Source organism: Pholis gunnellus (assembly GCF_910591455.1).
Source record: "Pholis gunnellus genome assembly, chromosome: 12".
Classification (NCBI taxonomy): Eukaryota; Metazoa; Chordata; class Actinopteri; order Perciformes; family Pholidae; genus Pholis; species Pholis gunnellus.
In genome coordinates this window covers 13,948,703-13,975,338 of record NC_136539.1, presented here as the reverse complement: position 1 = coordinate 13,975,338, position 26,636 = coordinate 13,948,703, and the positions used below count along the sequence as shown (strand labels likewise).

The window sequence follows — 26,636 nt, the reverse complement described above, 5'->3', positions numbered from 1 at the left end:
CTCACTGCAAGTCAATTATGTTTTGCTAATTTAATGATGTTTTAACCACTGAAGTGCAATGTCAACTAAGGTAGGCTACATATTCTTAAGTTGGATGTTTATTATAACTTCCACTATCTAACTTTCTGAAGGCAGACATTTTAACACAAGTGAAATTGATCATTTAATTTAACATAACATCGATGGCTTAGTTCTAATAAGTTTTTCCAGTGAGCCAGCATGCACAATACCGTGACCTCCCCTAACTGGAACGCAGCCATCGTCAATGTTATGAAATACACCCAAAAAAGTCTAGGGACCCAACAGTTAATGGTTTGCCTATGGGCCCCTTAACAGGTTAACCTGGCCGTGCTTGTTACAGCTTTATTTACAACGAGGCAGGCTCAATACTCTCGACAGAACTTGCAGAACCTTCAATAACATCAGCCAGAATGTTGGAAAGTAAAATGAGCACAGAGTAACTCTAGTTTGGGGACAGTTTTCACATGCACAACAGTCGGTTGCAGACGCGTAGGCTGGAAGAACCCTCAACCAGCTAACCACCCAGCGCTCCGCCGAGCTCGGCGCTGATTGGCCGGCATCGAGTAAAGGCGGAAGTCTACAGAGCAAGGGGATTCCCCGAGGGAAGTTCCCAACTCAACTAGGCTATGTAAAACATACATTGCCATATCCTCTCTGGCGCTTCGTAACTTTGCATCTGAAGATTGGGCGACGACGCTGCGGTGGTGTTCAAACCCATAAGTTCGACTTTAACAGTTACGCGAATGAAGGTAAGAGGACACTCACTCGCTCACTGTCAACGAGGAGAACTGATCTGTGGAAGTCGTTGCTCGGTCGCTTTTATCCGCCACCGGTTGAATGAGCTCCGGGACAACCGGTCTAATGCGGTTGAAGGAATACGGAACTGTGTGGATTAGGTTTTGAATGACACTTTGAAGTGCTTCCCTGCTGTGCCTCGGTAGATAGGGTTGATGCAGTGTTATTACTGTGGTTTCATCCAGGAGCCGTGGGTTGCGACAGTGTCAACGTCAGTGTGTTGAAGATTGATCAATAATTGATGAGCAGCTCTGGGTGAGACTGACAAGCCTTGTTTTGCACCATTTCAACATGTTAACTGTTACAAAAGTAAGTATGCTGCTGTACATGTTGTTTGGAAGTCTGTGCTGACACTGGACGAGAACAGACACACATGTATCTTATTTTAGGTCAGTGGTCTTAAACTAGTTGTGCAAGAAATTGCAAATGCATCGAGTAACTTCATTTGTTTTTTTTGTCATTTGTTTTCAATGGCTCAGTTGCTCGTCAACGTCATCACTTCTTACAGAACTAGAACAAGGCATTGATTGTTGAATGCAATTTTGCTTTTGCACTTAAAATTATATTCCATCTTTGGTTAATAGACAGAGATTAAGAAGTATGTTTTGTCATTGCATCAGTGTCTTACATAAATCGAACAAATAATTTAACATCACTTTAAGGAGTTATTTAGTTATTTTTTAAATTGTTTTTAAAGTGTGTGAAGACAAGTTGACGGTGTGTAGAAACATGTCACAAGCAAATATAGGCTCACTAACTCCATGCTTTTTTTTCACGAGTCTCAAAAAAAAAAGTGCTGTCTTTATTTTATGGTTTTAAAACACTAATGTTGTGATTTCACTTCCAGGGCTCATGTCTGCTGTGTCAGGGATGATTGTGGAGCACACGGCATGGAAAGGAACATCGGAGACCAGCTCAATAAAGCTTTTGAAGCTTATCGCCAGGTCTCCATCGAAAAGGACAATGCTAAAAAGGAGCTGGAACAAATGGTAACGACATGTGCAGAGAAACTCTCTCAAACTTTAAGGGAAATACGCCAAACTTTACCAATATATTTAAAAAAATAAATAAAACAAATGCCACAGAGTAGCTTGCTGAGTGTGTTTACTCATTTTATTTTTGTTAACAGTCTGATAGCAAGAAATCAGTTTTTGAAAACATGACTATCATTTCTATATGTACATGAAAATGTGACGCAGACGCATTGCATAGATCAGATTGCGGATATTGGTGCTAAAAATAACAGAAACCTCATTTTTACAGAGTGAATATTATGAGCGATACACTCAAAAACTTCAAAAGCAGATAGAGGACCAACAGCAGTTGATTTCAAAACTTGAAGCTAAGTTATCAGCAACCAGGCAACCACCAGGTTAGTGAGACGTGCCGGATGATCTCTCTGTTTTTATGCCGACAAGATGATTTACACTTCTATTGCGTTTGCTTTCTGCGCATTGATATTGGATTGTAATACATTTGACTGAATCTGTTTCCTCTAGCATTGCCTCCTGGTCAAACTGTTAATTCTGACTGTTTTGGTTTCTTAGGAGAGATGAAATGTGAGCCTTGCAACCATCTCCTTGATGGGGCCAGTGCTTTTAAGAAAATACAGTACCTGGTATGTTCGCTGTGCTACACTGTGCTCTTTTGTCATGTCTACACTATGGGAAAACTGCAATACGATGGCTGCAGAAGTGCTTTTTTCTTTATTGTCACATTTGAAAATTTGCATACGCATACCTACAGCTTCCTCTCACTGACAATCGCACATTGATTGTACTTCTGCTGGATGTCGTTGCACTTGTGTCAACACAGATGTTTAGAGAGCACATTATATCTATTGGGAAATCAATATAGCGGTAACTATAAGGCTCAGAATACGTTTGATCCATTTGTGATTCATATACTGTCTGATAACTTTTGAGCACTGCTTTAGTGACGGTGAGGTCTCAGCATCATCCTTTTAAATTAGTCAGTCTGCAATTTTTTTTCAGTTTGTAACCATTGTTTAGAAGTTCTCTCCTGGTTCATGTTTCCATTCGCTTGCTTTCCAAAGGTTCGAGCAATCCAGGAAGCCAAGATTGCATTGCTGCTGTAATAGTATCCACCCTTTATTTTACTCCGCACAAGGTGTATCCACGTTTACTTCACCAGATGGTGCTAGAGGATAATGTCGCTTGCACAGTTCAGCAGCTTGAGCTTTATTGTTCATTATTTAATGGGACAGATAACATTTTCCACTAATAAATGTCAATTTGTGATGTGTAAATCAAATTGCAGATACATTCACAATATGCCCTTGGATAATTGCTGCTAATGATCATTATACATGTGTATATGTGTCTTTTTACAGGAGAATACGGGCACTGTTGCTTCTAATATGCCAGTCAACAGCATCGTTGACTAGTATGTCTCTAAGACTTTTTTTAAAAATATTTATAAAAATCATGGACATTACAGTTAAAGAATGGATTTTTTTTTTCTCACTCTTTATTCATTTGTTTGTCAGTAAGGACATGCTGAATGCGTTTGAAGCAATTCAAGGGAAATTCCGACAGATTCGCTCTCTTACCAGGAGACAAAAAGATCACCTAAAAAGGTTCCACGGAGGAAACGATGCATCAAACGGTAATATTCATATTTACCAAATATTAATACTGCCGTATCTTTAAGGCCTGAACCTAAATCCACTTGTTTTCTTAATTCAATTACTTAAAAGAAAATGTGCTTAATTGAAACAGGATTGTATATGTCATATCAACTTACGAGTTAACTTGCTTTTGAATTGTTCTTTGAGTTAATTAGATAGCAACACCTTAACTAGGACTGTGCTTGAATGCCTTGTTGTTCTTTTGATCCATAGCTGGCCACCGCTGTTTAAGGAAGTGGTCGAAAAATACATTTAATAATTCCACTGACAAATGCATAAATGTTGGCTCTGGATACTAGCTCTATGATTAATAATGGATCATAATTATTCATACAATAATAAATATAAAGTGTAATGGAAATATATTTTTCTCTCTCTTTGTATTCATACAGTTGCATATATAGTTTTTTATTTGTCCATATATATTTCTCAATATATGCAACTTCAAATGTCAATGTCCAATGCCCAATTGTCTTTAAAGCCAGCGCCGGAATACGTCAACAATGTGACCAAGACCGAAAAACTGTGTAAAATCTCATGTTTTTCTGCCGTCTGACAGATCAGCGGTTCTCCATGCCCATCCAGTGCACAGACCGTACAGCAGAGGCAGAGAGACCCTTTCCCTCAGCGCTCAGGTCAGCGGTGGATATCCCACTCCCGCCTATGTCCCTGGCGTCTCGTGGCGCCAGCCCCGAGGACAGGGACTTAGAAGACTCTCTCACCAAACTCAGTGTCAAATTCCCGCCCTCTGCGGACAGTGAATATGACTTTCTGAACAGTGCTCCAGAGAGACACATTGGTCTGACCATGCCCACGAAGCGGCCTCTCGGTACGGTCCCCTCCACATTGACAGAAGAGGAGTCCGTGGAACTGCCCATGCCTTTTGTCTACCCTCCGTCCCCCACCCTCTCAACATCATCTTCGCTCTCCCAGGAGAGCGTGCGGGGACCCCAGCAGGTGAGAATCACAGGAGAAAGTCTGAGAAAACTAGTAGCAAATGATCAGTCTCTGATTGGTCTTCGCTAATGGAGGAGTGAAACCGTGTGAAGTCCATGAAAAAAAAAAAATCCCCTTGGCTTAACTAGAAACGTATTACTGTGTAATGTGTGCTGGATCTTTTTTTACTTAAGCATGGATGCTCTGGTTATATTTGGCATCTTTGCTGGAAAGTGTGAGCCAGATGGAAGCACATTACAGTGTCTGAATCTAATGAAACAAGGAGGATGGTTAAGTGGGATTTATATTTACTGATGTGTATAAATGTCTAATAAAAAATTGTGAATGACATAGGAGTAAGATTTTAAAGTTGGTTTAACAGTTTTTCATAGCATGATTCTTTCCTTAGATCACACCAACACGGGCATTTATAATAGGCGAGGCTCGTGCGATGGTGTGGTTGAACACATAAATAGCAAGATAATTAAGCACTTGAGAATAGCTTTTTGCTTTTATTGTTGTGGGGTATTTGTTCAGACTATCGTGTTGACATGTTCTTGTATTCCTTAAAGCGACAAATACTTCAACTTGCAGTCCAAGCGGTCCGGCATGCTTTAATAGAGTGAGTGTAAGGATTGTTAAGACTATGAATAATATATTGTTTTCTTTGGTTCATCCTGCTCTGCAGCCTCTCTGGAGCCCTGAGCTGTGTGATGCAGCTGACGTGGGGACAGAGCTGGCGACGCCTCAGAGCAGCAGTCCTGATAAATGTGCTTTCTGCCACGCTGTGGTTCCTCAGGACCGAATGAACGGCCACCTCTACTCGCATTTCTCTCCTAAGAATGAAGCCGACAATTGACAGTGAAGGCAGAGACTGACGGGTCCAGGGCCACAACTACTCCAATACTTACTGTATTCATGTTCTAATCCTGCCTGCCATGAAGAACATGCACTGTACTGGATTTGAAATGACACTGCAATAAGACTTGAATCCATTTATTTAATATTGAAGAATTGAATGGTACACTTTATGCCCATTATATTTTTCTAATATCACGCTGAGATTTAACTCTAGTACAAGTGACGACAATGCATAACATGGTATATATATATATAGATATATAGATATATATATCTATATATATATATGAGCAAATAAAGCAGACATTTAATCTTTACATTTTCTTTATCATTTGAATCATTTTCAACATGGAAACATAAAACAGGTTGGGGTACTCTAAAGTGCATCAATACATAAAGATATAAGGTGGACAAGATGTGTATTTATTACAACTTTCATTCCGCAACATGTTTATACATTATTTTGAAACATTTTTATTAATAATATTACAATTATATTTGAAAAGAAACGTGTTTTGCTTCGTAAATTTCCAATAAATTTAGACTAAATAAAACATTTTAGATTCACAGCAATATTTTATATCTCAGAACAACAACATGTCCCGTATTAGTTGCCAACAATATTCATCAAATCACTGAAATGTTTAGGATTTACATGTCGATTAGCACTATTTTCACGAGCACTATATTCCATTGGTTCCTCCGTGTTGTGTACTTCAAGCAGGATTATTTGAAACAGCTGTATGTTATTCTTGGTGCAGTTGGGAATAGTACCAATATAGACATTATTTTCAAAGCTATGATGCCATGTACTCATTAAAAGTGTCTACACAGATGGCAACACATAAGGCACAAGCTCATTGTTAAATCAGATTCCCAAATTACCTTGCTATTTGTATGGTTATGGTCTTACCTAAGATAATATTATGTATTGTGTAATGAGAGGCACATTTATTTTGATGGGTGTTATTTGACGGGTTTCTTTTCTACATTAATGCTCTGCAAAGTATTTAAATGAGACATTCCAGGTGTGCCAGTTTCAAATGTCATTATATGCTAATATTGATTCATTAATTAGTTAGTGGTTATGGAAAAATAGGGTAGTTCTTACACATTGTTAAAGAGACTAAACAGTGAAATGCAGGTAATTGTAATTTGGGAATGGAACAGATGGTGTTTCAATCACTGACATATTTTACAGTATGTACACAACCTCATATTTGATTTTTCTAAACAGCAGCATCAGCTTTTGACTTATGCAGTATTTATTCACACCTTTAGCAAACAATTGCAGTGGTTTTCACCATTCAGACTGACGAAGAAACGGGGACACTGTGTGTTGGAACACTGCGTTGTGCAGAGAGGACCTTGCAGCCCTTCAGCTATGGGCTGGTAACACTTGTGCTGAGTAGATGAGCTGGTGTGAAGACTGCGAACAACCTTCTTAATAACTATATATTATGACCAGATATCCCTTTCCAAAATAAAATACTGCTTAATAGACTGATTTGTTACATCAACCTTAACTGCTTTTGCACAGCCCGTTTCACTGTGTTTCATAAATCGCTGAGAAGGGATGCAGTGATGTAGTAATGCTACGAACTATTCCAAACTAGTGAGTCATTAGACTAAGATAAAGGAGCACTGCTAAAATATAACACATTTATTCTTTTTTTTTTTTTTGGCAAATACATATCCCTAATGATCCTATCTGGTTAATCTGCGAAGAGTCGAACATTGTGCAGCCTGCATGCTTTTCTCTCTGGGATCATGAACAGCTGCTTGCTCATAATTATGTTGTCATTCGTTGTTATTTGGAAGAGGAAACTCGTACTGACAGCTAGGATGTGTGTGTGTGTGTGTGTGTGTGTGTGTATTTCCGTACACTGCATATTTACACACTTGTGTACAGTCCACTTAAGCTCTAAGGCATTATTATTACCATCATTTTGAGTAGAATATGAGATGTTTGGGCCATATTTCTCTTTGGGATATTTGCTACCAGCGGCAGTAGGATTGAAATAGATTTAATAGCTGTAACAAAAAAATGAAAGAGGACAAAAAAAAGGAGAAGGATATGGATTGAGACGGAGAAGTAGCAGGCTGATTACAAGGTGTCAAAATTGCCAGGAGCAAGAAGGTGAAAGCAATCAGGGGTGAGAAGAGTGCAGCATTCGTGAGGGGCAACTAATTATCCATCTCATTTGTGGAGAGAAGCATTTGAGGCAGCTCTAGCCCACTGAATGGTGACAGATTGGTGCGGAGGAGAGGGGAGGTGTTAGAACAATGGAGCCCAGCTCACCATCATTACTGCATGCTAATCAGCAGTGCTTCTGCACCACCAGTCGATACTGCAGAGAGTTCGGGGAGACAGGGAAGTCACGGGTTTCAGGGGACCACAGTCATTTTAAAGCAGAAAAGAGAGGGTCGAAACAGCACAGTATAGTTGTTGGCAATTATTTGAGCTTGTAAGTTATCCTCTGCAGAGACTGATCTCTGTGGCCTGCGTTATCAGCTTGTGCTTGAAAGACGAGGTACTGGCACTGGAGTGCTTTTTAAGTGGATTGAGTGGAGTAATAGGTCACCATAGTGTAATAAATAATATGCATACAGTAATGTCATTAAAAGTTTAAATTCATAAAATAAAAATAAATAGTAGCAGTAAGTTTTGAGATTTTAGAGATACATTTAGAATTAGGATAGTGAACAATGACAGAGTAAAGTAAGAAGTGCAATAAAAAGAACATGAACAGGCTATATAAACAGGAATCGGGTTTTTACATTTTTAGTTTTTTAAAATATATTTTAAAAAGACATACTCTGCGTTCGAATACCCACACTACCACTACCATACTATTTAGTGTGCTAGAAAAGTATTTAGTATTATTTAACGCATCAATATATATGCAAAAAGGTCAAAGTTCAAGGTGCAATGTTATGATCAAGTAGAATGTCGCAAATTAAATGCATACTGTATGCAACAATATGTTTTTTGTAAGGGCAGCTGTACTAAAAGTAAAAAGAAAAAGCATGCGATTTGGAACAGTGATTGGTTAAAAAGTACAAATCAGATCAGATTATTTCATGAAATACAATATGCACATAACAAAGCTATTTCGCATGCATGCAGCACATCTCTGAGGGTGTCACCAGCATTGTTAGTTATAATCAGCTGCGTTCAGAGAGGGTTAATAAAGACTCATGTGTGGCTGCAAGCAGGGCTGCTTAAAGATGGATGATGCAGCTGTGCATTTCTGCATTGAAAATCTACACTCAGTCTGTGAAATGGTAACACTTTTTATTAACCACAGTCCAAAAAATATATTAATCAAATGGTAAAGTTTGCAATATCGAGTGTTGATAAACAGAAAGCCCAGTTACATTAAAAGTGCAATTCGTAATCCACTTGCAGAAAAGAGTAGCCCCAAAAATCAAACATTGGAACCCGTTATCACTACCAAACTGCTTACACTGGACAACAACTACTATTCATTTCTGATGCTTCCGATGAAGCTCTGTTTCCATAATGGTTGTACACACAGCTGTAAAGCAGGCCTATATTTAGGGGGGGGTTGCAAAATAGCGAAAATGTTTATTTTCTATTTTTAAGTCGTCATTTTTTTAAAGTATAAATCTACTGAAATGTAACATGGCTACAATCATTTATTTGTCTTGTTTTATTGTTAAAAGTAGCTTTCACCAGTGCTTATTCTTTCTTCCTGTTTTACACCTATTGAGAGTTTATATACTTTATTTAATATACTGTATATATAGTAATTCTTCCTTTACAATTACCTTCTATAATTCTGGTATTCCTAAACTCATCACACCTGTATGTGTGTATAGGAAATTTGTGCTTAAAATATAATATTTAGACTAAAATAACTTGACTCTATGAATTAAGATCTTAATTGGCCACTAAATGGATTATAATTGCAGTAGACAATAGGCATATGAGGCACCATTCCACAAAGTCATTGTTATCATTTTCATTACCCGTCTAAATATTTAAACAAGGGTTATCAGATTGTGCCATTGCCAAAAGATGTAACACGAGTGAGGGGAAAAAAAGGAGATTCTTGAAGGGTTTAATCAAATCATAAAACAAAACAGAGCGATAGCAAGTGGATTAAGGTCACCTGACTAGAATGCCCTCTTCACATCAATGTCATTACGATAATTAACAACTTTGGAGGGAAGCATATTCAACTGTCTGTACACTGGTCACCGTTGGCATGAGAGACTGCCAACTCTCACGGCGTTGCGAGCCGAGAGTATCACCTCACAGTTGTCTTGCCATGCGTTGGGCTCCTCGTGCTCTCAGTGCAGCAGTGGTGGAGCTGACTTGGTGTTCGATTAAATGTGTTGAAGCCATCGCTGCCTGTGCAAAGTCTCAAAACAGCCTCCCCTCTCTGTTTCAGTGCTGGTCTGAGAGCCCTGATTTCTGGAGCAGAGATTTGGCAGTCACAGCAAGTGATGACAGAGGCAGTGGTGAGATCGCACCCAGAACCCCAAAGGAGGCTCTCATTTCAGGCGGACGGGAGGCTCTTTCAATACACAAAACACACAAGCACTGATCAGTGGAGTCTGATGAAGACATTGTTCTGAAAATCAAGTTGTTCATCTTCACACAGCAAAGACTTATTTTACATGTTTACTTGTGGAGGATGGGGGTGTTGGACATTTGTAAACTTCTGAACTTTTTGAAGACACTTGGCTGCCAATTTGAGATAACTGTACGACTGCAAGTCTAGCTCTCAAGATGTCATCCTCCTGTTATCTTATTGTCGCTGTTAAATCAGTGTAGGTTGTTTTTTTTCCCTCTTGACACATGGGGGTGGGATGGAGCCTGACGATGTTTGCGGAATGGCAACTTGCAATTCAGGGATTAAGGCAGCATGAAAGAATCCATTCTCGGTTTAATGACCTAGCCTCGCTGGGCGAGGACGACAGGGAACATGCTCTTGACTTGTACTGAATTTGCCAATTAACACCTCCAATAACAGGCTGCCTCTGAACATCACCAATGTGGAGAGAGGAGGAGCAAGTCTCATGCACTTTGTTTTTCAGCCTCTGATCCTGTAATGATAAGGTCTGTGATTTCCTCATACGCTAAGAATTATCTTGCCTTATACACTGCTTGCAATGGCTTTAAGATGAATCCCCCCCCTTCACGAGCTGTGCAGTCACTGACTGGCAATGATGTTGCTGGAAATATTTTATTTTTCCACGTGCTGCATGAATCCTTATGTAGTTATTGGACATTCTATTTTTCGCACATGTCCATATGGCCATGTGCAGCTTCAATTAGACACATGGCTGGTATCTAAGATACACCGTGCTTATTTGGCTTTGTCCCTTCTTATTGTTATACATGAAAATACAAAACAACAGCGCTGTCCTCAATAGATATATCTCAAAAGATCTGTCCCCCTCAAATAAGGTTCCCCATTCTAGTCACCCCTCTGGTTTCACACATGCTTATCAGACTCCCAAACAACACCTAGTACAGGTGTGAATATCAAAATCCCCAGTGATAATCACAGTGGGTACTCGTGTGTTGTCCTCGGAGTCCTCTTACATGCAGCTTTGCATTCGGGCTGAGATGCTGCTGGCTAACAGCAACTGCAGAAACACCTTTGGCTAAGTGTAAGGTGGACTTCCTTACACCAAATGTGCTTAATGACTGAAAAACCGGCACCCAGATCTAATTGAAAAACGCGTTTAAGTGTACAGTAGCTGGTTATTGCCCAGTACAATCACACCATAACACAGCACTTTCACAATTCATTAGCAGGTACTTTAAGAATATACAATTATTGAAATATGGCTGCATAATTGATGGCAGTTCACACCATAGGGAAAGTGCAGTGATCCATCTAATGATAGTAATAAAGTGTAGTGAATTTCGCAGAAGAAGTTAACACTTGAGGTGTGAGCTGTGTATGGTTGTGACGACAAAGACCTCGTCCTAACACTTTGTCAACATAACAGATACAAACACTGCAAAGATGTTAGTTATATTCATGTCAGTGGGACTTAAGAGCTTCACAATATCCCTCCTCAAGGTTCGCAGATCACAGCGCTTGTACCCTCATGCTGACCACCTTTGTGTCATGAGTAGACGGATATGAGCCCTTGTAAGAGATGCAACATACAAATCAATTCATTTATTCAGTGTTAAGAAACCATCTGGCTTGATTAGAGCTGAAAGTCATCCTGGCAGACCAGTTTCCTGACTGACACCTCATAGAATTAGTGGGAGGACAGCTTCATTTACCGTCTTTGCTCAGCTCAGTACACGGCTTATCATCTCGCTGTACTCTATTTGAGCTGAGCTGAAAAGCCTTCAGCAAGCTCCATTTACCTTAAGTCTTTGTTCCAGTATTAAACAGATTCAGCATATCTGGGTTGTTGTTTATTAGTCTTAGATAGTGAGATATAACACTTTTTGTGTTCTCTTTGTGGAAGCTGTGAAAATGGCACGCCATATGTAATACACTTGCTTGCTGATGGTCTTGCCAATTCCCCCAAGATCAGTCATTCCTGTGCCAGCGCTCACACTTTCTCTTTGTCCTTGTGATTCGTTTGAGCTTTGTGGATTGGATGGCTTTATTTTTGATGCTGTGTCTGGTGTTTAGTTGTTGATTTGATGTCACTGGCGACCTAGTTAAAATACCCATTTGAACCGGAACATACGTGTTCACGTATACTACTGATTACAATCAGTCAAAGATAGTTAAAGCACTGATACAGGATAAGTGCACATAGTAAACAGGAACGCAAGTGGGAGACAGGTAGATAAACCAAAGCATGCTCCTGCTCCACCAATGTTGTTTTTTTTTTTTTTTCCTTCTAATTCTGCACAAAACAAATTGGCTGCATATTTTGTTCACACCTTTAGTAACCTGGGGACAGCAAGCTCAATTCTCCCTTGTCATACCTGTGACAACAACCTGCAAAGTGCTCCCAGTGCCCTAATCTGCGAGGTAGAGACCTGCTGCTGCTGCATGTAGATGTTGTTTTCTTCTTCCTTAGCTGCTCGTCCTTGTGGGGTTTTTTTTACGTTTACACACCCACCAGAATCACACAAGGTAAAAGAGAATATGCGAGTGTCTCGCAGGCTACCTTTTTTTCTTCTTCTCGAAAACATGGTAGCGCTCAGTCGAAGGCAATGAAGGCATACTGATGGTGTTTGATTTAGAAATGGCAGTCAGACCATGATTTTAGCATCAACAGATGGCCAGTAGATTGGTTTAAATGAGTAACACCACTGCCTGTTTTAGAGTTGGCTCAAGTAGTAGAGTAGTGTACTACTGTCTTATCGTATCTCCGTGTGTGAATGATGATGTCACCATGATAGATGCTACTCAAGTGGGATCAGACCTACTCAGTGATGCCTGTAGAGACCAGCTCTGGGAGATCCCTGTCTGGCTGCATTATTCAACAATACTCCTTACCTCTCCCAAGGAAAAGGGACTGTTGAATATTTGAAAGATACAGTTGGATTTTTTTATTTAAGTGTATAGATTGAGATGCGAGAGGGTGGGGGGGGAAATAGAGATAGTGCCAGTCGGTGCAGCCTGGACGGTCACCAAGGCAACTTGCCGAGTTTTTCTAACTGATCTACGGGACTTCTTGGCCGTCTCACGAGGGGAACGTTTTGGAAAAGTGGGCTTCTTCGAGTGCCTTTTGACGGTGACTACAAGCTGACAGGTCATTGATCATTTTAGTCTCATAATTATTGCCACAAAATTAGTTGAAAATTTGATCAAACCTTCTTGCACAGAGCTTTTCAGTCACCTGGATGTCTTGAATGGATATCATTGTATGTAGCTGTACCAGCTGCTGCTCACATTACACCATGCAGAACATTTCTAGAGCTCAAACTGTCACTTAACGTTTCTCTATATGATATTCAGAGTATTCATATAGCAGCAAACAACCATTTGTAATGTATAATGCTAAAACATGAGGATGCCCTTCCAGTGGAGAAACATGGTAAAGTGCCTTGTATACTTTCTTCGTGTTGGTGCCCCACCATGTGCAGCTGGTGCCCTTTTCATTTTTTTTTGCTCCTTCCCCCCACACAACCTGAGTCCGCCACTGCCGCTCTCCCTCTGTGTGTGTTGTAATCGGAGCCTCTCTGTGCTTTGTTTACATAGCCGGGCTGGCCGTGCATGGATTTTAGTGCACGTTGGTGCATGTGAGCGTGCCCGACTGGCTATTTCAGCTGATAATGACCGACAGCGTTGTCGTAGAAGCATATAGCGCCCACCTCAGGTAAACACTACTGGGTCTGTTAGCACCGTTGCTGTTGTTTGCACTGTTAGTACTGTTTGCACCGTTAGCGCTGTTAGCAACATTAGCTGCGAGCTGCCGGCTCATGGAAAAATGATTAAAATGTTCCGAGTCTCCTCTGGACTCCTGGGCTGTTTTGTTAAATTGAATGTATCAATATTTCAGTTGCAACATAAGAACGGAAATCTGCTCATTGATAACGTACCAGACATTGTGTCAGACGGTGTTAGCCTATTTTCAGAACGGCAGCGTAAAAAAAAAAACATGGCTGCAGAACCACTGCTCAGGTCCTGACGAGCCAAGCTGAGTATCGATCCATCTGGCTCCGAAGACACTGTCATGTCACCTTTGCATTTAAGTGTTATCTTGTCAGCTTCAAATGATCTAGCTGTCAGATCTGGAAAAAGCCGGCCTGTGTGATGTTGCTTTGTCTCTATTGTGCAGCTGTTGCTACAACAGTCTGTACCAGCAACCTATTTGAATCCAGTGTTCAGACCGTGTTTTGTACATGTCAAGATCTATATCTCCGTTGATCTGGATGTTTATGTGTTTAAAATGTCCATGTGATTGTGTGTATTTGTAGAATGCCATATTCCACATTATGCATTAACGTTGATTCTCAGCTTCAGGCAGTTATCATCTTCATATTTCCTTGATGTCACCCACTCCTTCAGATAATTAAAAATGCCATTGAATGTTGTCAGAAGCTCAAACCGAGTGCACATTGCCTTAAGTTTCTTCCCTGCAGATGCAACTGATGGTAAAAGGCTTGGAATCCAGCTTTGTGGTGAAAGAGCAGGAAGTCTTTTAACCAAGGTGTGGTAACAGGGTGAAAATTTGAAAGCAAATTCTCTCGCTGCTAATGTAGCCCACATCACCCCTAATGATAACACACCCACTGCATTGCGCTCACAGCACTCATTTTCATGTTTTCACTCACATCCGCTGCAAACGTTTTAGTCACCCTATGATTAATCTTCTCCTTTATTCTCCTTCTCCTTTTCTCATACACAAATCAGTGTCCAATGTCTAATTTAGTCCCAGTGTAGCGGCTTCATTTCCTGGTCATTTAAAATGTGGATCACTTCCTGAAGGCTCTTGGAGATGCTGCAGGCTGGAGAAGGGTCGGGCTGCTGTAAGGGCACCAGTAGGACACCAGCCAGTAGTTTACACTTGTTGGAACATACTAGAGAGGCTGTGGAGATGGATTCTTTCTTGATTTTACGGTACTGTCTGTATTTCTCATCTTTTTAATCAGTGTGAAATGGTGGCACAGTGGGATATATTATTATTTTCTGTATGCCATTCCTGAAACACGATACGTCGTGTTACACTTCTGCAGCTGTATGGATTGAGCATTCATACTGCTATAGCTAAAGAGCAAAATGGATCACAACATTTATTACCGTTGGCAAAGTTTGTCAAGAAAAATAAACTGGTTTCCACGTGTTTGTTTGTGACAGCAAGATGTGAGCGGTGGAGACATAAATCATGTCACATTTATTTTTCCTCTCAACTTGGAACATGGTTCTCTTCCCTGTAGAATTCAGGACTGATCATTAACCTTTCCTTTAGTTCCTTCCCTTGCCTGGTCACATTTCCTCTCTATTTGGTTCCTGGCCCCATATGCCACTTTCCTATTTCCTGCCTGCAGACAGCAGGGAGTAGCTCTATTATCACCTTCCTAGAGCTGTCTTTGAATGTGAGAGGCAATTCCATTTCACTCAGCCATGGGGAGGAGGAGGAGGAGGAGGAGGAGGAAGAGGAGGAGGAGGAGGAGGGGGGGGGGGAAACACACCATAGAAATTGGTTTAAGGTTACTTCTTATAGCCGAATAGGACTATGTTGTATTGGCTTACATTGCCTAGATTTAAGGATTATAAGATGCACTTGTTGAGAAGGTGCAAGTTTTTGTGGAATAGTTCCAAATCAGAGCAAAGGTTAAGTGCGGTGTATCATGTCTGGTTGTTGTGTGAACACTTTATCGTCAGGTCCATTTAGAAGTCATCTTTTGAAATATTAACAATGCTAAAGCAGCTATATTACAGTGCTGTGAAGCTGTGCTAAACATATCTAAGATGTCTCTAAAGCGTTCATTCTCCAGTGTGTTCTCTCCATTTTGCGACATTTTACTCGAAGTCAGTGTTATTTTTGGACTTCTCTAAGTCTCATAGCAGCTTTTATCAGCCTCTAGTTCTTTGGAATGGTAGGGCTCTTGACAATATTGCTCCTGGATAAATTAAACATGAGTTACGTAGAGTGATAATCTGTGGGCCTCTCTTTTCACACTGCATTCCCAATGAGCTGTGTGTTGGCCTGGTGTTGTTGCCTGTGATTTTAATGAAGATTATTCTTGTAACACGACAGTCGCCTGTTTGCTCCTATTCTCCCCCCAAAATATTTTCTCTTCAAACTGAGAACGTGTTTCTTTTGAGGAATATGTGCAGCATTTGTGTTTTTTTGAAAAGTGTTTTTGTTGAAGGTTAATCACCAGTTAATCGCGGATATAATTAAAGATATTTAGGTACCACATTTTTGACGTTGATTAATCATATAACAGGCTTCTGAGTCGTTAATAATTAGTACTTATTTTCATCCTGTTTCAAGCAATGCAGGCTCGCATCAAAAAGGGCAAAGCTTCAGCTACTGGATTGGAGCCTTCTGTTTTCTATTGTTCAGCTTTGGGCTGATAGTGCTCGGGGAAACCTCAGAGGATCCTCAGAGGAGTAAGTGCACACTTCATGGCATGGCTACTCTTAAAATGGAACTGATGTTTTATAAATAATTTCAAAGTTACAAACATCAGCCTTACAATCACAGCGATTCAATGATATTCATTTGGCATAAGTCAGTTTCATTTCTGTGTGCTTTTCATCAGAAATGGCTTAAAAAGTAGAGTTAGTCTGAATTTTTTATGCCATGGGCTTACTGGGGACAGTGGCCATGTTCTTCACTTGCAGACGTCTGACAGTGCATGGCAGCAGAAATAACAAAATGGTCACAAACCCCAACTGCACTCCCCGGGTCACACAGGCTCTTTAAAATTTAAAGGGACTAGCAACAAACCAAACAGTTGATAACAGGACAGTAGCAGGTGATAAAGGAAGTTTTCGTAGGGGTATTAGCCCTTCCACTAACTTTGTGATTCCTGACATTATATCCTCTCCATTTGTTTAGCCAAATAATGCACATCAGAGAGCATGCGGCAGTTGTAGGCATTACTCTCTAAGGGTGTGTAGTACCCAGAGGATTACAATATTTCACAAGTGCTACTTTGCTCCAGAATTGGTATGAGACAAAATTCACACATTTATAATTATGCATTAATTTTTTACATTCTGTCATCTGTATTAACCTTATTCTATTTTTTTTTTAAAGTGTGTGTGTGTGTGTGTGTGTGTGTGGGGGGGGGGGGGGGGGGGGGCGCTCAATTTAGCAGTGTGGATAGCTCATGCATTCTCCCATATAATCATACTATCCATGTGTTAATTGCTAATAATGACATCTGCTTTACCCTCTCTGCCTTGTTCAAGAGAAAAATGAATGTGGCGGGAGAATATTAAATGGCATATTGATGATCTTTCACACAGGAGTGAGTTTATAACCATGCAACAAATATTGGATAATAATACAAAAGCAATGCAATCAATTGAACTTCAATGTGGTGAGATCATAAAACCATAACTGTGAATGAACAGAACATTTCTATTTCTAATCCCTCATTTCTATTCCTGCAAACTAACAGTGACTTTGTTCACCTAATAAGAAAGCAATTGGAGATTAAATAGTGCATACGAGAGATAAATTGCTAGATTTCTAGTCATATATATTATTACATTATTATAATAATATAGAGATATCATCTCTGTTTTCTTGTTCTCTGCTCTAGATAAAGAAGCACATGTATAAATATTTGTTTTGCGTGTATAATCTCTAGAGTGCATGGCTCAGGTATGGTATTGGCACACAAGCCATGTCACTTGTATTTCCACTGAACATCACAATCACCTGTCCTGAGGGTAATTTGCTGTGAGGTTTGTGGTAAAGAATCACGGTTGGGTCTGGACATCAATAATGAGCAGGTGTAGGAGTGCACTTCTGCCGAGACGTGTGTCTTGGTGTGTCCAGGGAGCGCGGCTAATAAGGGTTTAAAAGCCACAACTGTCCACTCCGCCCCTTAACAGGCCTCCAGCTGTCTTTCTGTCAGAGAGCACCCTGATTCCCTCTGACAGAGCAGATCACTGATGGCAAGAAACCACAGGGGGGAATAGTTATGTCAACAAAGTACAAAGCACCACCAAACATCAGATTAGTCATGCTAGTTAATTAAAGACTTAAGGTAAATACAGGTTTTGTCATGTTTTTTAATTATTTTAAAAAAAAATAATCAAAGACCCTTGAAGAAAAAAAGAAATACTTCACTTTGATTTATTGATGGAAATTGCAATGTGACGTCTGGCAAACAACATATAAATAACTTAAAGGCCATCTTAAATGCATTCCCATGAAATTTTTAGTGCCGCTGTAATATAAGCCACTACCTGTCATGAATCCCAAATAACCTTGGCTCTATCCTCTTAGTTCAGCCCAGTGTGCCTCATCCCTTATTACTGGCCTGACAAGGAAATGTTTACCCATCCGACAAGAGACAAGCCATTTCATAGTCGGAAAAAGCAATTTCACCTGACTGGAGTAGCACACTATGTCCCCATATCCTTGGTGGCTATAATTTTGTTGTCATTTTGTGTGCTGTGATCATATCATTGAAGTGACAGTGCTGGGCATTAGGTAAAGTCCCTAAGCCGGTGCTCACTTTCAGGCTTTTTCTCTCCTTGTCATTCACATTGATTAGATTAGACCCAGGTGGCAAGCAGCTTCCTTTGGCACAACAATGAAAAATGGTGATACAGCGGCTTGAAGAAAAAGCATGTTGTTTTATGCTCAACTGAACATTGTTAACCAGAACTGTTTTTTTTTGGAAAAGAGTATTTTTAATAATTATATGTTTTTGCATTTTCACAGATTATTGAGGGATTATTCTGAAGGAGATCTTTTTAATACTATGCCTGCATTGACAAATTGTAGATGTGTATATGCACTTATTAGAATTAAATCTAAAAGTATGACAATTACAAAGTAGAAAGAGCATAAATACTTTTCATAGAGACCCATTGCATTTAGCTCATCTGGCCAATGGTGGGTTTGAGCAAGGCAAGGGGAAGAGATCCTAATCTACACTATGCTATCTCCCGGAGGGACAAGGCTGGCCAGGCAAAACAAATCAGCCCCCCTCCTCTTTGGTTATGTCCACTTGCTGGATGAGCCAATGGAAAGAAAGGACTTGGTCTGATAAACAGGCACCAGAGCACCTAGGGAAACAAACGGAGTTGCTGCACGGGTGATTCAACAATTGGTTTGTTCAGGGGAAAAGAAGCAAGCCCATTTTGCTTATTAAAGATCAGTGATGGAAGTGAACCATAATCCTGTAATGAGGAGAGCAGAGAGTGGCCTCTTTTGCGTGGGCACAGACAAGCCTGTGCTTGCATGTTTCACAGGAATAGATAGCTGGACCATATAGCTATATACTGTAATGACCCGTCTTGTTAGCTTCAGAGATTCACGGCAGTTCCTTAGAGATACAAAACTTGTAGATGCACCAGTGATACAGGCCTTGATTGGTCTTCTCTCATCCTTGTCTGGTTCAGACTGTGGGTTAAAGACACTGCAGTAGAGCTAAACAAAAAGTTATTCAGTGAAGTGGAAATGATCAGTTTTTGATGTCGTAGTCAGTGATGTTGTACTGCACTACTTTATATTAATAGGAGTTTCTAATTTGTTGTCTGCAGTACACACAGATTATGCAATGGAATACATCTCCATATAAAATGACCAGTGTTGATTTAACACTATACCTGACACAGTTCATAAGGGATGCATTGAATTTCATCATTGTTTATTTGTATACCTAATGAACCATATGTATAAATCCAGTGCAATTTAAAAAAAGGCCTTTCAATATAACATAAAGAATAAACAGTGTGTCCAAAGCAGTTTGTGTTAGTGTTAGAAATGACCGTGTTAGTAAGTTATGCAGGAAGGTATTTACAGCTGCTCTGAGACTGTTGCCATTCTAATATTTCATTTTATCTTATGACAACATCGTCAAAATCATCCTGACAAAGTTTCATTACACTGCAGTGAAGAGTTCAGGTTTTGGTCTGATGTTTTCAGTTTTATTTTCTATGTACTTCAACCAAACAAATGGGCAGTTCTCTCAGACATCTGCATCCGGACATCAAATGTGATCTTTATTGGAATATCCTTTTGTGGGAAATACAGATTTCTGTTCATAATGGTTCACTGTGTATAACCAACAGACTTAATATAAGGTAATGAGCCTCGACAGTAACTTTTTATTTTATCGAGCAACATCAACATTATTCTAGCCTATCTGCGATTTTCCTTTACTTTCTGCGAGATGTATTTTCCGCAGCAGCCCTGTTATCAGTCCACTGGTTCATAACTTTAAGGCATCAAATATTTATCAGCACTGGGACTCATAAACACATCTTCAGTGGGACGCCATGATTTCACGCTATACCACAAACATTTTAAGACATCAGATGCACTGCCTGTCATGGACTGTCATTTTTGGCGTGTTAATAATACATCTTGGCTTCTTCGGCAGACATACTTTGGCACTCATAGCGCATAAATAGGTAAATAACGCGGATAAATAGGTAAATAACGTGGCTGACAATCTTTATAACCCTTATACTTTCATCTTTTTGTTTTGTTTTTCTTGTTCATATTCATTAACAGAAACATGTCGGAATTCAAATATTTTAATAAAATATAGGCCCCTGTCACACTAAAAAAACAATCACTTTGTTCACAGCACTTCTCAGATTGTCCAAATTAAGAACGGTCTAATTAAATTAAAGCCTCGAGTTAACCAATGGCAACGCTTGTTTCATTAGCAAAGCGGGGAGAGTGATGGAAAGAAAATCCTTCCTGATTGCAGGATGGTGTCAATTGGCTAATTTGCTGCCTTCGCCACAAGTCATAGCAAGGCGTTTTAGAGTTAGATTAGGAAAGGCGCGTGCAAAAGCTTGCGATATAGGTTGAGCAAATAGTGGCTTCTCATTGAGCTATGCAGGTCGAGAATTGCATCTCGCCAGCGAGTGATCTCTCCAAGAAATTTATGAATGTGGGCAGTGGCTTTTCGAGCTCCGATGGATCAGAGCTTTCGTTGCAGGACCATCCTATTATATCTGCAAGTGACAACCTGGAGAGAAGTTCACCTCTGAAAAAAAACTCTAGGGAGATGACGAATCAGTCAGAGGCAGACAATTTTCCTGACTCCAAGGACGCATCGGGGGACGTCCAGAGGGGCAAACTCTCTCCTGGTCTTCACGGAGTCTCTGACATCCGTCATAATTTCGATGGATCTGCAGGAGAAAGGTGCATCTTTTCTCCATCTACCCAGCCACAGTCAGTCTCAGCAGCTCCCACTGCCATGTTCCCTTACCCGACCCAGCATGGACCAGCGCACCCGGCTTTTTCGATTGGAAGTCCCAGCCGCTATATGGCCCATCATCCGGTCATAACTAACGGAGCTTACAACAGCCTTCTGACCAACACCTCTCCTCAAGGCTACCCGACAGCGGGCTACCCTTACGCGCAACAGTATGGACACACTTACCAAGGAGGGGCTTTTTACCAGTTCTCCACGGCGCAAGCAGGACTGGTTCCGGGGAAAGCGCAGGTGTATCTGTGCAACAGGGCCCTATGGCTGAAGTTTCACAGGCACCAAACGGAGATGATTATCACAAAGCAAGGACGGTAAGTGCACGTTTACGGGCTCGCCCGACCTGCAGCATTTCTGAGCTATCATTGAGAAGCTTTTAGTTTAAAAGTGATGTGTATTAACATCGAATCACTATTTCCCTGCACATAAAAAGGGGAACGGATTCAATGCCAAAAAGGTGGAAATGTCGCCTCATTTTTGTGCATTTTCTTTTGTTATGAGAGGCGTGTTATAAATCTGTCTTCCTTTATTTTCCACAGACGAATGTTTCCATTTTTAAGCTTCAACATTTCTGGCCTTGACCCAACTGCTCACTACAATATATTTGTGGATGTAATACTTGCTGATCCAAATCACTGGCGATTTCAAGGAGGCAAGTGGGTGCCATGTGGAAAAGCAGACACAAATGTAACAGGTAATGTATGCCTACATTTATTGCAATTAACATTATTAATTCAGGCAAACGAATTTATTTTATATTATATTATATAAATATATTTCGTGTTTTAATTCTTTGTATTTCTGCATATTCTTTTTAGGAAATAGGGTTTATATGCACCCAGACTCACCAAATACCGGAGCGCACTGGATGCGTCAAGAAATATCATTTGGAAAGCTAAAGCTTACAAACAACAAAGGTGCATCCAACAACACAGGACAGGTAATGCATCATCATACCCAATGCTTCAATTACAAATCGATTTTGGATTATTTTTTGTAATGGCAGATGGAAAAATGCAATGATTTTTGTTTGTTGTATAGCCTTATTATTATTTTTCATCTGGAGGGGTTTACTGCCTTACTGGTATCATCTACAGCGCAACAACATGCGAAACGTTGTTACAATAGTCATTTAAAAAAAGACATAATCGAGTTTAAACAGTTAAACATTCTGTTTTAACCATCTATCCAAAGTTTGAAGCTGAGTTTCTGATGTGCGTCTTGAATCTCCAGATGGTGGTTCTCCAGTCTCTCCACAAGTACCAGCCCAGGCTCCATGTGGTGGAAGTAAACGAGGATGGGACAGAGGATACCAGCCAACCAGGACGAGTCCAGACTTTCACCTTCACAGAAACGCAATTCATCGCCGTCACGGCTTACCAGAATACCGATGTACGGCCACTTCTTAATTCACACAACATTGCAAATGGCTCCTAAACAACCCTTATTCATTTTAACAAATGAAATACTATGGAAAGACAAGACAAATAATTCTCTACATTTTCAAATAATAGTTATTGTACTTATTTATGTTGTTACAAATTAGAACTACATGGATTACAATCAAGTTAATAAAATAAAAAATATTATTCCTGAATTTGACGCAGTCCGCTTGTTTCCAAACACACGCTGGTTTTCTAATCGATGTATTGTTTTTCCACAGATTACTCAACTGAAAATCGATCACAATCCGTTTGCTAAAGGATTTCGGGACAACTACGACACGTAAGTTTTTATTTTATTCTTATGTTTTTTTTTTAACTTTTATTCGATTGTAATTTCGTTAACCTCTGTGTTTAAAGACATGTAGGGGTTAAGGTTATCATCATATTAAACAACTTAAATGCACTTCTATAAGTCTGCTGATTATTGTTTCCAGTTGATGTCCAAATTAGAGGAGCTCATAAGATTTGAAAAATGAATGAAATAAATAAAGAAGAAAGAAGAAACGTTTCAACAGCTGAAGCAATGCATTTTCAATTCAACAGAGAGTGAAACAGTCTTGAAAAAAATGATCCAAAAATTCGTTAAAATTGTTCGGTTAATCATTGATGACATACATTTCTCGTTCATGTCAGTTCTTCTTGTTTTGCTGAAAATAACAAGCGAATATTGACCCGTAAAATTCACAAGGAAAAAAAACGAACAAAGGGATCTATTTTTGACAACGCAACGTTGCATCGATATAAGGCAGCATGTCTATTTAAAAACACTCCACTTGCGTAACGATTAGGTTTGAAGGCATAAGTGTTTTAAAATCATAATATTGACTCTAGAATGGCAGATTTCCCCACGTATGATAATCTAATTGTACATTTCTTTGATTTCTAGAGAACCAGCACATTTTAGTCACTGAATTGTTCCTCTGTTTTTCTCTCCATCTTTTCAGTGTCTACACAGGCTGCGACATCGACCGCCTAACTCCATCACCGGGTGACTCTCCGCGTTCACAGATCGTGCCGGGTGCGAGATATGCCATGCCTAGCTCTTTCCTGCAGGACCAATTTGTCAGCACTTATGCCAAATCTCGCTTTCACCCTGGCGTGGGGACTGGTCCTGGCATGGAGCGCAGCGTCCCACTCGGCAACAGCTTGCTGTCCCCGCAGCAAACCGACGAGTCCTCTGTTGCCACCCCCCCGCAGCGATGGTTTGTCACCCCTGCCAACAACCGACTGGACTTTGCTGCCTCGGCATACGACGCAGCTGATTTCGCCGGTAACGCGGCCACCTTGCTGTCCTACGCAGCGGCCGGAGTGAAGGCTCTTCCCCTGCCGACTGCAGGCTGCTCCAACCGGCCTCTTGGCTATTACGCAGACCCGTCCGGCTGGGGAGGACGCACACCGCCGCAGTACTGTGGTGTAAACAGCAAATCCAGCTCGGTCTTTTCCTGCTGGCCCGCTAACTCTATCGGTGGCAGGGCGGGCACCAACTACCTGGCCGAGGAGGGAGACTCCATCACGACGGAGAGGTCGCCGCTCGGCGGCTCGGACGAGACCAAACCCAAAGACATGACATCCGAGTCGAGCTGGATAGAGACGCCGTCCTCCATTAAGTCAATTGATTCGAGCGATTCTGGTATCTTTGAACAGGCCAAAAGGAGAAGAATCTCACCTTCTGCCACGCCGGTTTCAGAGACAGTGTCCCCGTTAAAATCTGAGCTGCTGGCACCGAGAGAGTGTGAGAAAAACTGTACAAAGGACATTGGTTATTACAGTTTCTATCCTCACAGTTAAAACAACAGAACAGTGAATCTATCTATCTATCTATCTATCTATCTATCTATCTATCTATCTATCTATCTATCTATCTATCTATCTATCTATCTATCTATCTATCTATCCATCTGTTAATCAATACAAATAAAAAAGAAGAACTGACACCTCCACAGTTAATGGCCAAAGTGTAAATTCTTCCATGGCTTGGGCGCATTGTTTCCAGAAAAACACTGTAATTGTGAAAATAATGTACATAATATTGAGCATTTGGTGATAGTGATTGAATGTACACAGAATAGATGAAATCTGACTAAATAGTGTTTTAAAAAACTCTTCTGTTGAGTAGCCTAGTAAACAAAAATATCGATAATATTGTACATTAAATGTTCTTGTGTAGCATATGCTGACATATTAATCCCTGTCAGTAAAAAAAAAATGTATTTTGTACTTTATCGATGCTGTAGGCTACCAAAAGTTTATGACGATCACTACATTCATGATATATGTGGTTAAATGTTGGTGAAGTAGAATAAGAGTCTTTTTTTTCTTCCAGTCGGTTCTTTTTCATGGCCTGTATGCTATGATGTTGTGAAAATCTCTGTATCTGCTGTAATGTGATTGAAACAAAATAAATTAAGTTATCATCAGGACAAGCAATTAAGTTGTTTCTTTTAAATAATATCATGCCCCTATTAAAATGATTTGCATTTAAAAAGAAAGAAAAAAATATATATATAACAATAATCCTACTTAGACGATGACATTTGTTTCCTTTGTGATTGGTCCAGAAAAAGATTGCGGATTCAAAGATCCGTTTTCGGTAATGAGACTTCCACGTGTCAAAAACAGCACAGCCATAACAAGCTCAATTAAAGAGAGCACATAAATAACAGGGGCCACTAATAATGTGAATGCGCTACACTGTCATGTGTCATTTTCATATCCGCCAAAATTCAAAGTTGGTAATTAATTATTATGAAAAGTACCACTACCTGATATTTTTCTGAGTCCATTTTTGCAACATTTGGTTGAAATAACTTTGTTTGCCAAACTAAGAGGGTGAAAACAACAACAACAAAAAGTTGTGAAGTTAACAAGTCTTCTGTTCGGCAGCCAAAGGAAGTGACACATCAAAGGGAGGTCTTGTGCCTGTGTGAAAATGTGTAAGGACCAGGACAAGACAGCTGGGGTAAGGATAAAATCAAATGTAAAATATGTTTTTTACTATTATTTAGACTACAGATTGATTGGTTGATTCAATCCTTATTCAACAGATGCCTTTATCATTACTTTTTAAAGGCGTCATAAAAAATATGTTAAACACTGCTATAAAATTAATGAAGTTAAGAAATATAATTAAAACGGAAAGATGCATAATAAACCCAATCTGCACTTAATTGGACTTTTGGTGTGAAAGAGAAGCTCACAGCGGTCAATAAGATGAGTAGCATTTAACGTCTTAAATTGTGTCTGTGTGTGTGTGTGTTGCTCATTGACAGTCAGCGATGGGCTTTCCCAGGGATAAACAGTAGATGGCGATAACTGAATGCAGGTCCTGTAATCAAACAGCTTTTCGTGATGTGGCCCTTCTCAGGTAGCTTCGAGACATTTCATTTTTTTAATAAATTCTATGAACGACATAAATAAAGGTCAATCAGCGACTTGCCTCTGGATTCAACTACACAGGGACTGTGACACCAGATGGCGATGCTACTATTATTATATCAGCGAAAGGAATCCTTGTTGTTAAAAAGACAGCTGAGCCCAAAATGGTTTCAGCTGCAACCAACACATCAAACAAAGAAGTGTAAGCTCTCTGCCTGATAACAAACAAGTTCAAACTATAAGGACTCAAAGTCACAATTAAAAATTACCATATTCTTAATCTTAAACTTTATTTATTGGCTGGAACAGGCATGCAGTCAGATGGACCAAGTTGGACCCTCTAGAGGTCTATATCATACCTCAAGTTCAGTTACTTTACAAACGTTGTAAAATTCCACATCATTAAGTCGTCATCTTGAAGGGGGCGGAGCCATCACCTATATGCTCCTGTTATTGTCAACAATATGCATGCTCCTGCTCCACCTTAACGTCCCCAAATACTTATAACCACTCCTTATCTGAGAATTTGATTGGTGCCTGTCTTTGCTCGGAGTAACATGTGTGTATCCACAGCAGGATACTGTATGATGAAATAGTAACACATATGCTAAGTCTTTCTATCTTAAGTTCCTTCAAAGGTTACTGAATGCCCCAGAAGACTCAGAAAAGCTGTCTCCCAGTCACAAAAATCATTTTATGGGACAGACATCTTCTAACAAAC

At 40.0% G+C, this 26,636-nt stretch overlaps 2 protein-coding genes across 3 annotated transcripts; both read left to right on the top strand.

Annotated features, from left to right (window-relative positions):
- Nucleotides 1-649: 649 nt before the first annotated feature.
- On the top strand, nt 650-5,831 carry tank (TRAF family member-associated NFKB activator). Of its 2 annotated transcripts, XM_079170826.1 has the most exons (9): nt 682-770; nt 1,002-1,071; nt 1,664-1,805; nt 2,080-2,188; nt 2,364-2,434; nt 3,170-3,222; nt 3,326-3,444; nt 4,026-4,423; nt 5,091-5,831. In XM_079170826.1, the coding sequence occupies exons 2-9, from the start codon at nt 1,058-1,060 to the stop codon at nt 5,259-5,261; spliced, it is 1,077 nt and encodes a 358-aa protein (XP_079026952.1). In that variant the 5' UTR covers nt 682-770; nt 1,002-1,057; the 3' UTR covers nt 5,262-5,831. The 2 variants fall into 2 exon arrangements, with proteins under 2 accessions (XP_079026953.1, XP_079026952.1); XM_079170827.1 differs by lacking the exon at nt 1,002-1,071 and having other exon boundaries at nt 650-770; nt 5,091-5,830.
- A 14,886-nt stretch (nt 5,832-20,717) lies between these two features.
- tbr1b (T-box brain transcription factor 1b) lies at nt 20,718-24,328 on the top strand (the record flags this gene model as incomplete). The annotated part of the gene is made up of 6 exons (XM_079169632.1): nt 20,718-21,409; nt 21,635-21,789; nt 21,914-22,035; nt 22,329-22,487; nt 22,759-22,820; nt 23,485-24,328. The coding sequence occupies 6 exons, from the start codon at nt 20,718-20,720 to the stop codon at nt 24,326-24,328; spliced, it is 2,034 nt and encodes a 677-aa protein (XP_079025758.1).
- Nucleotides 24,329-26,636: the final 2,308 nt, after the last annotated feature.

What these genes read in the sequence shown, in the direction of transcription:
- tank (XM_079170826.1), top strand. An exon ending in GTCAACAGCATCGTTGACTA is followed by an intron (nt 3,223 to 3,325) that starts GTATGTCTCTAA and finishes TTTGTTTGTCAG; the next exon opens with TAAGGACATGCTGAATGCGT. An exon ending in GCGTGCGGGGACCCCAGCAG is followed by an intron (nt 4,424 to 5,090) that starts GTGAGAATCACA and finishes CCTGCTCTGCAG; the next exon opens with CCTCTCTGGAGCCCTGAGCT.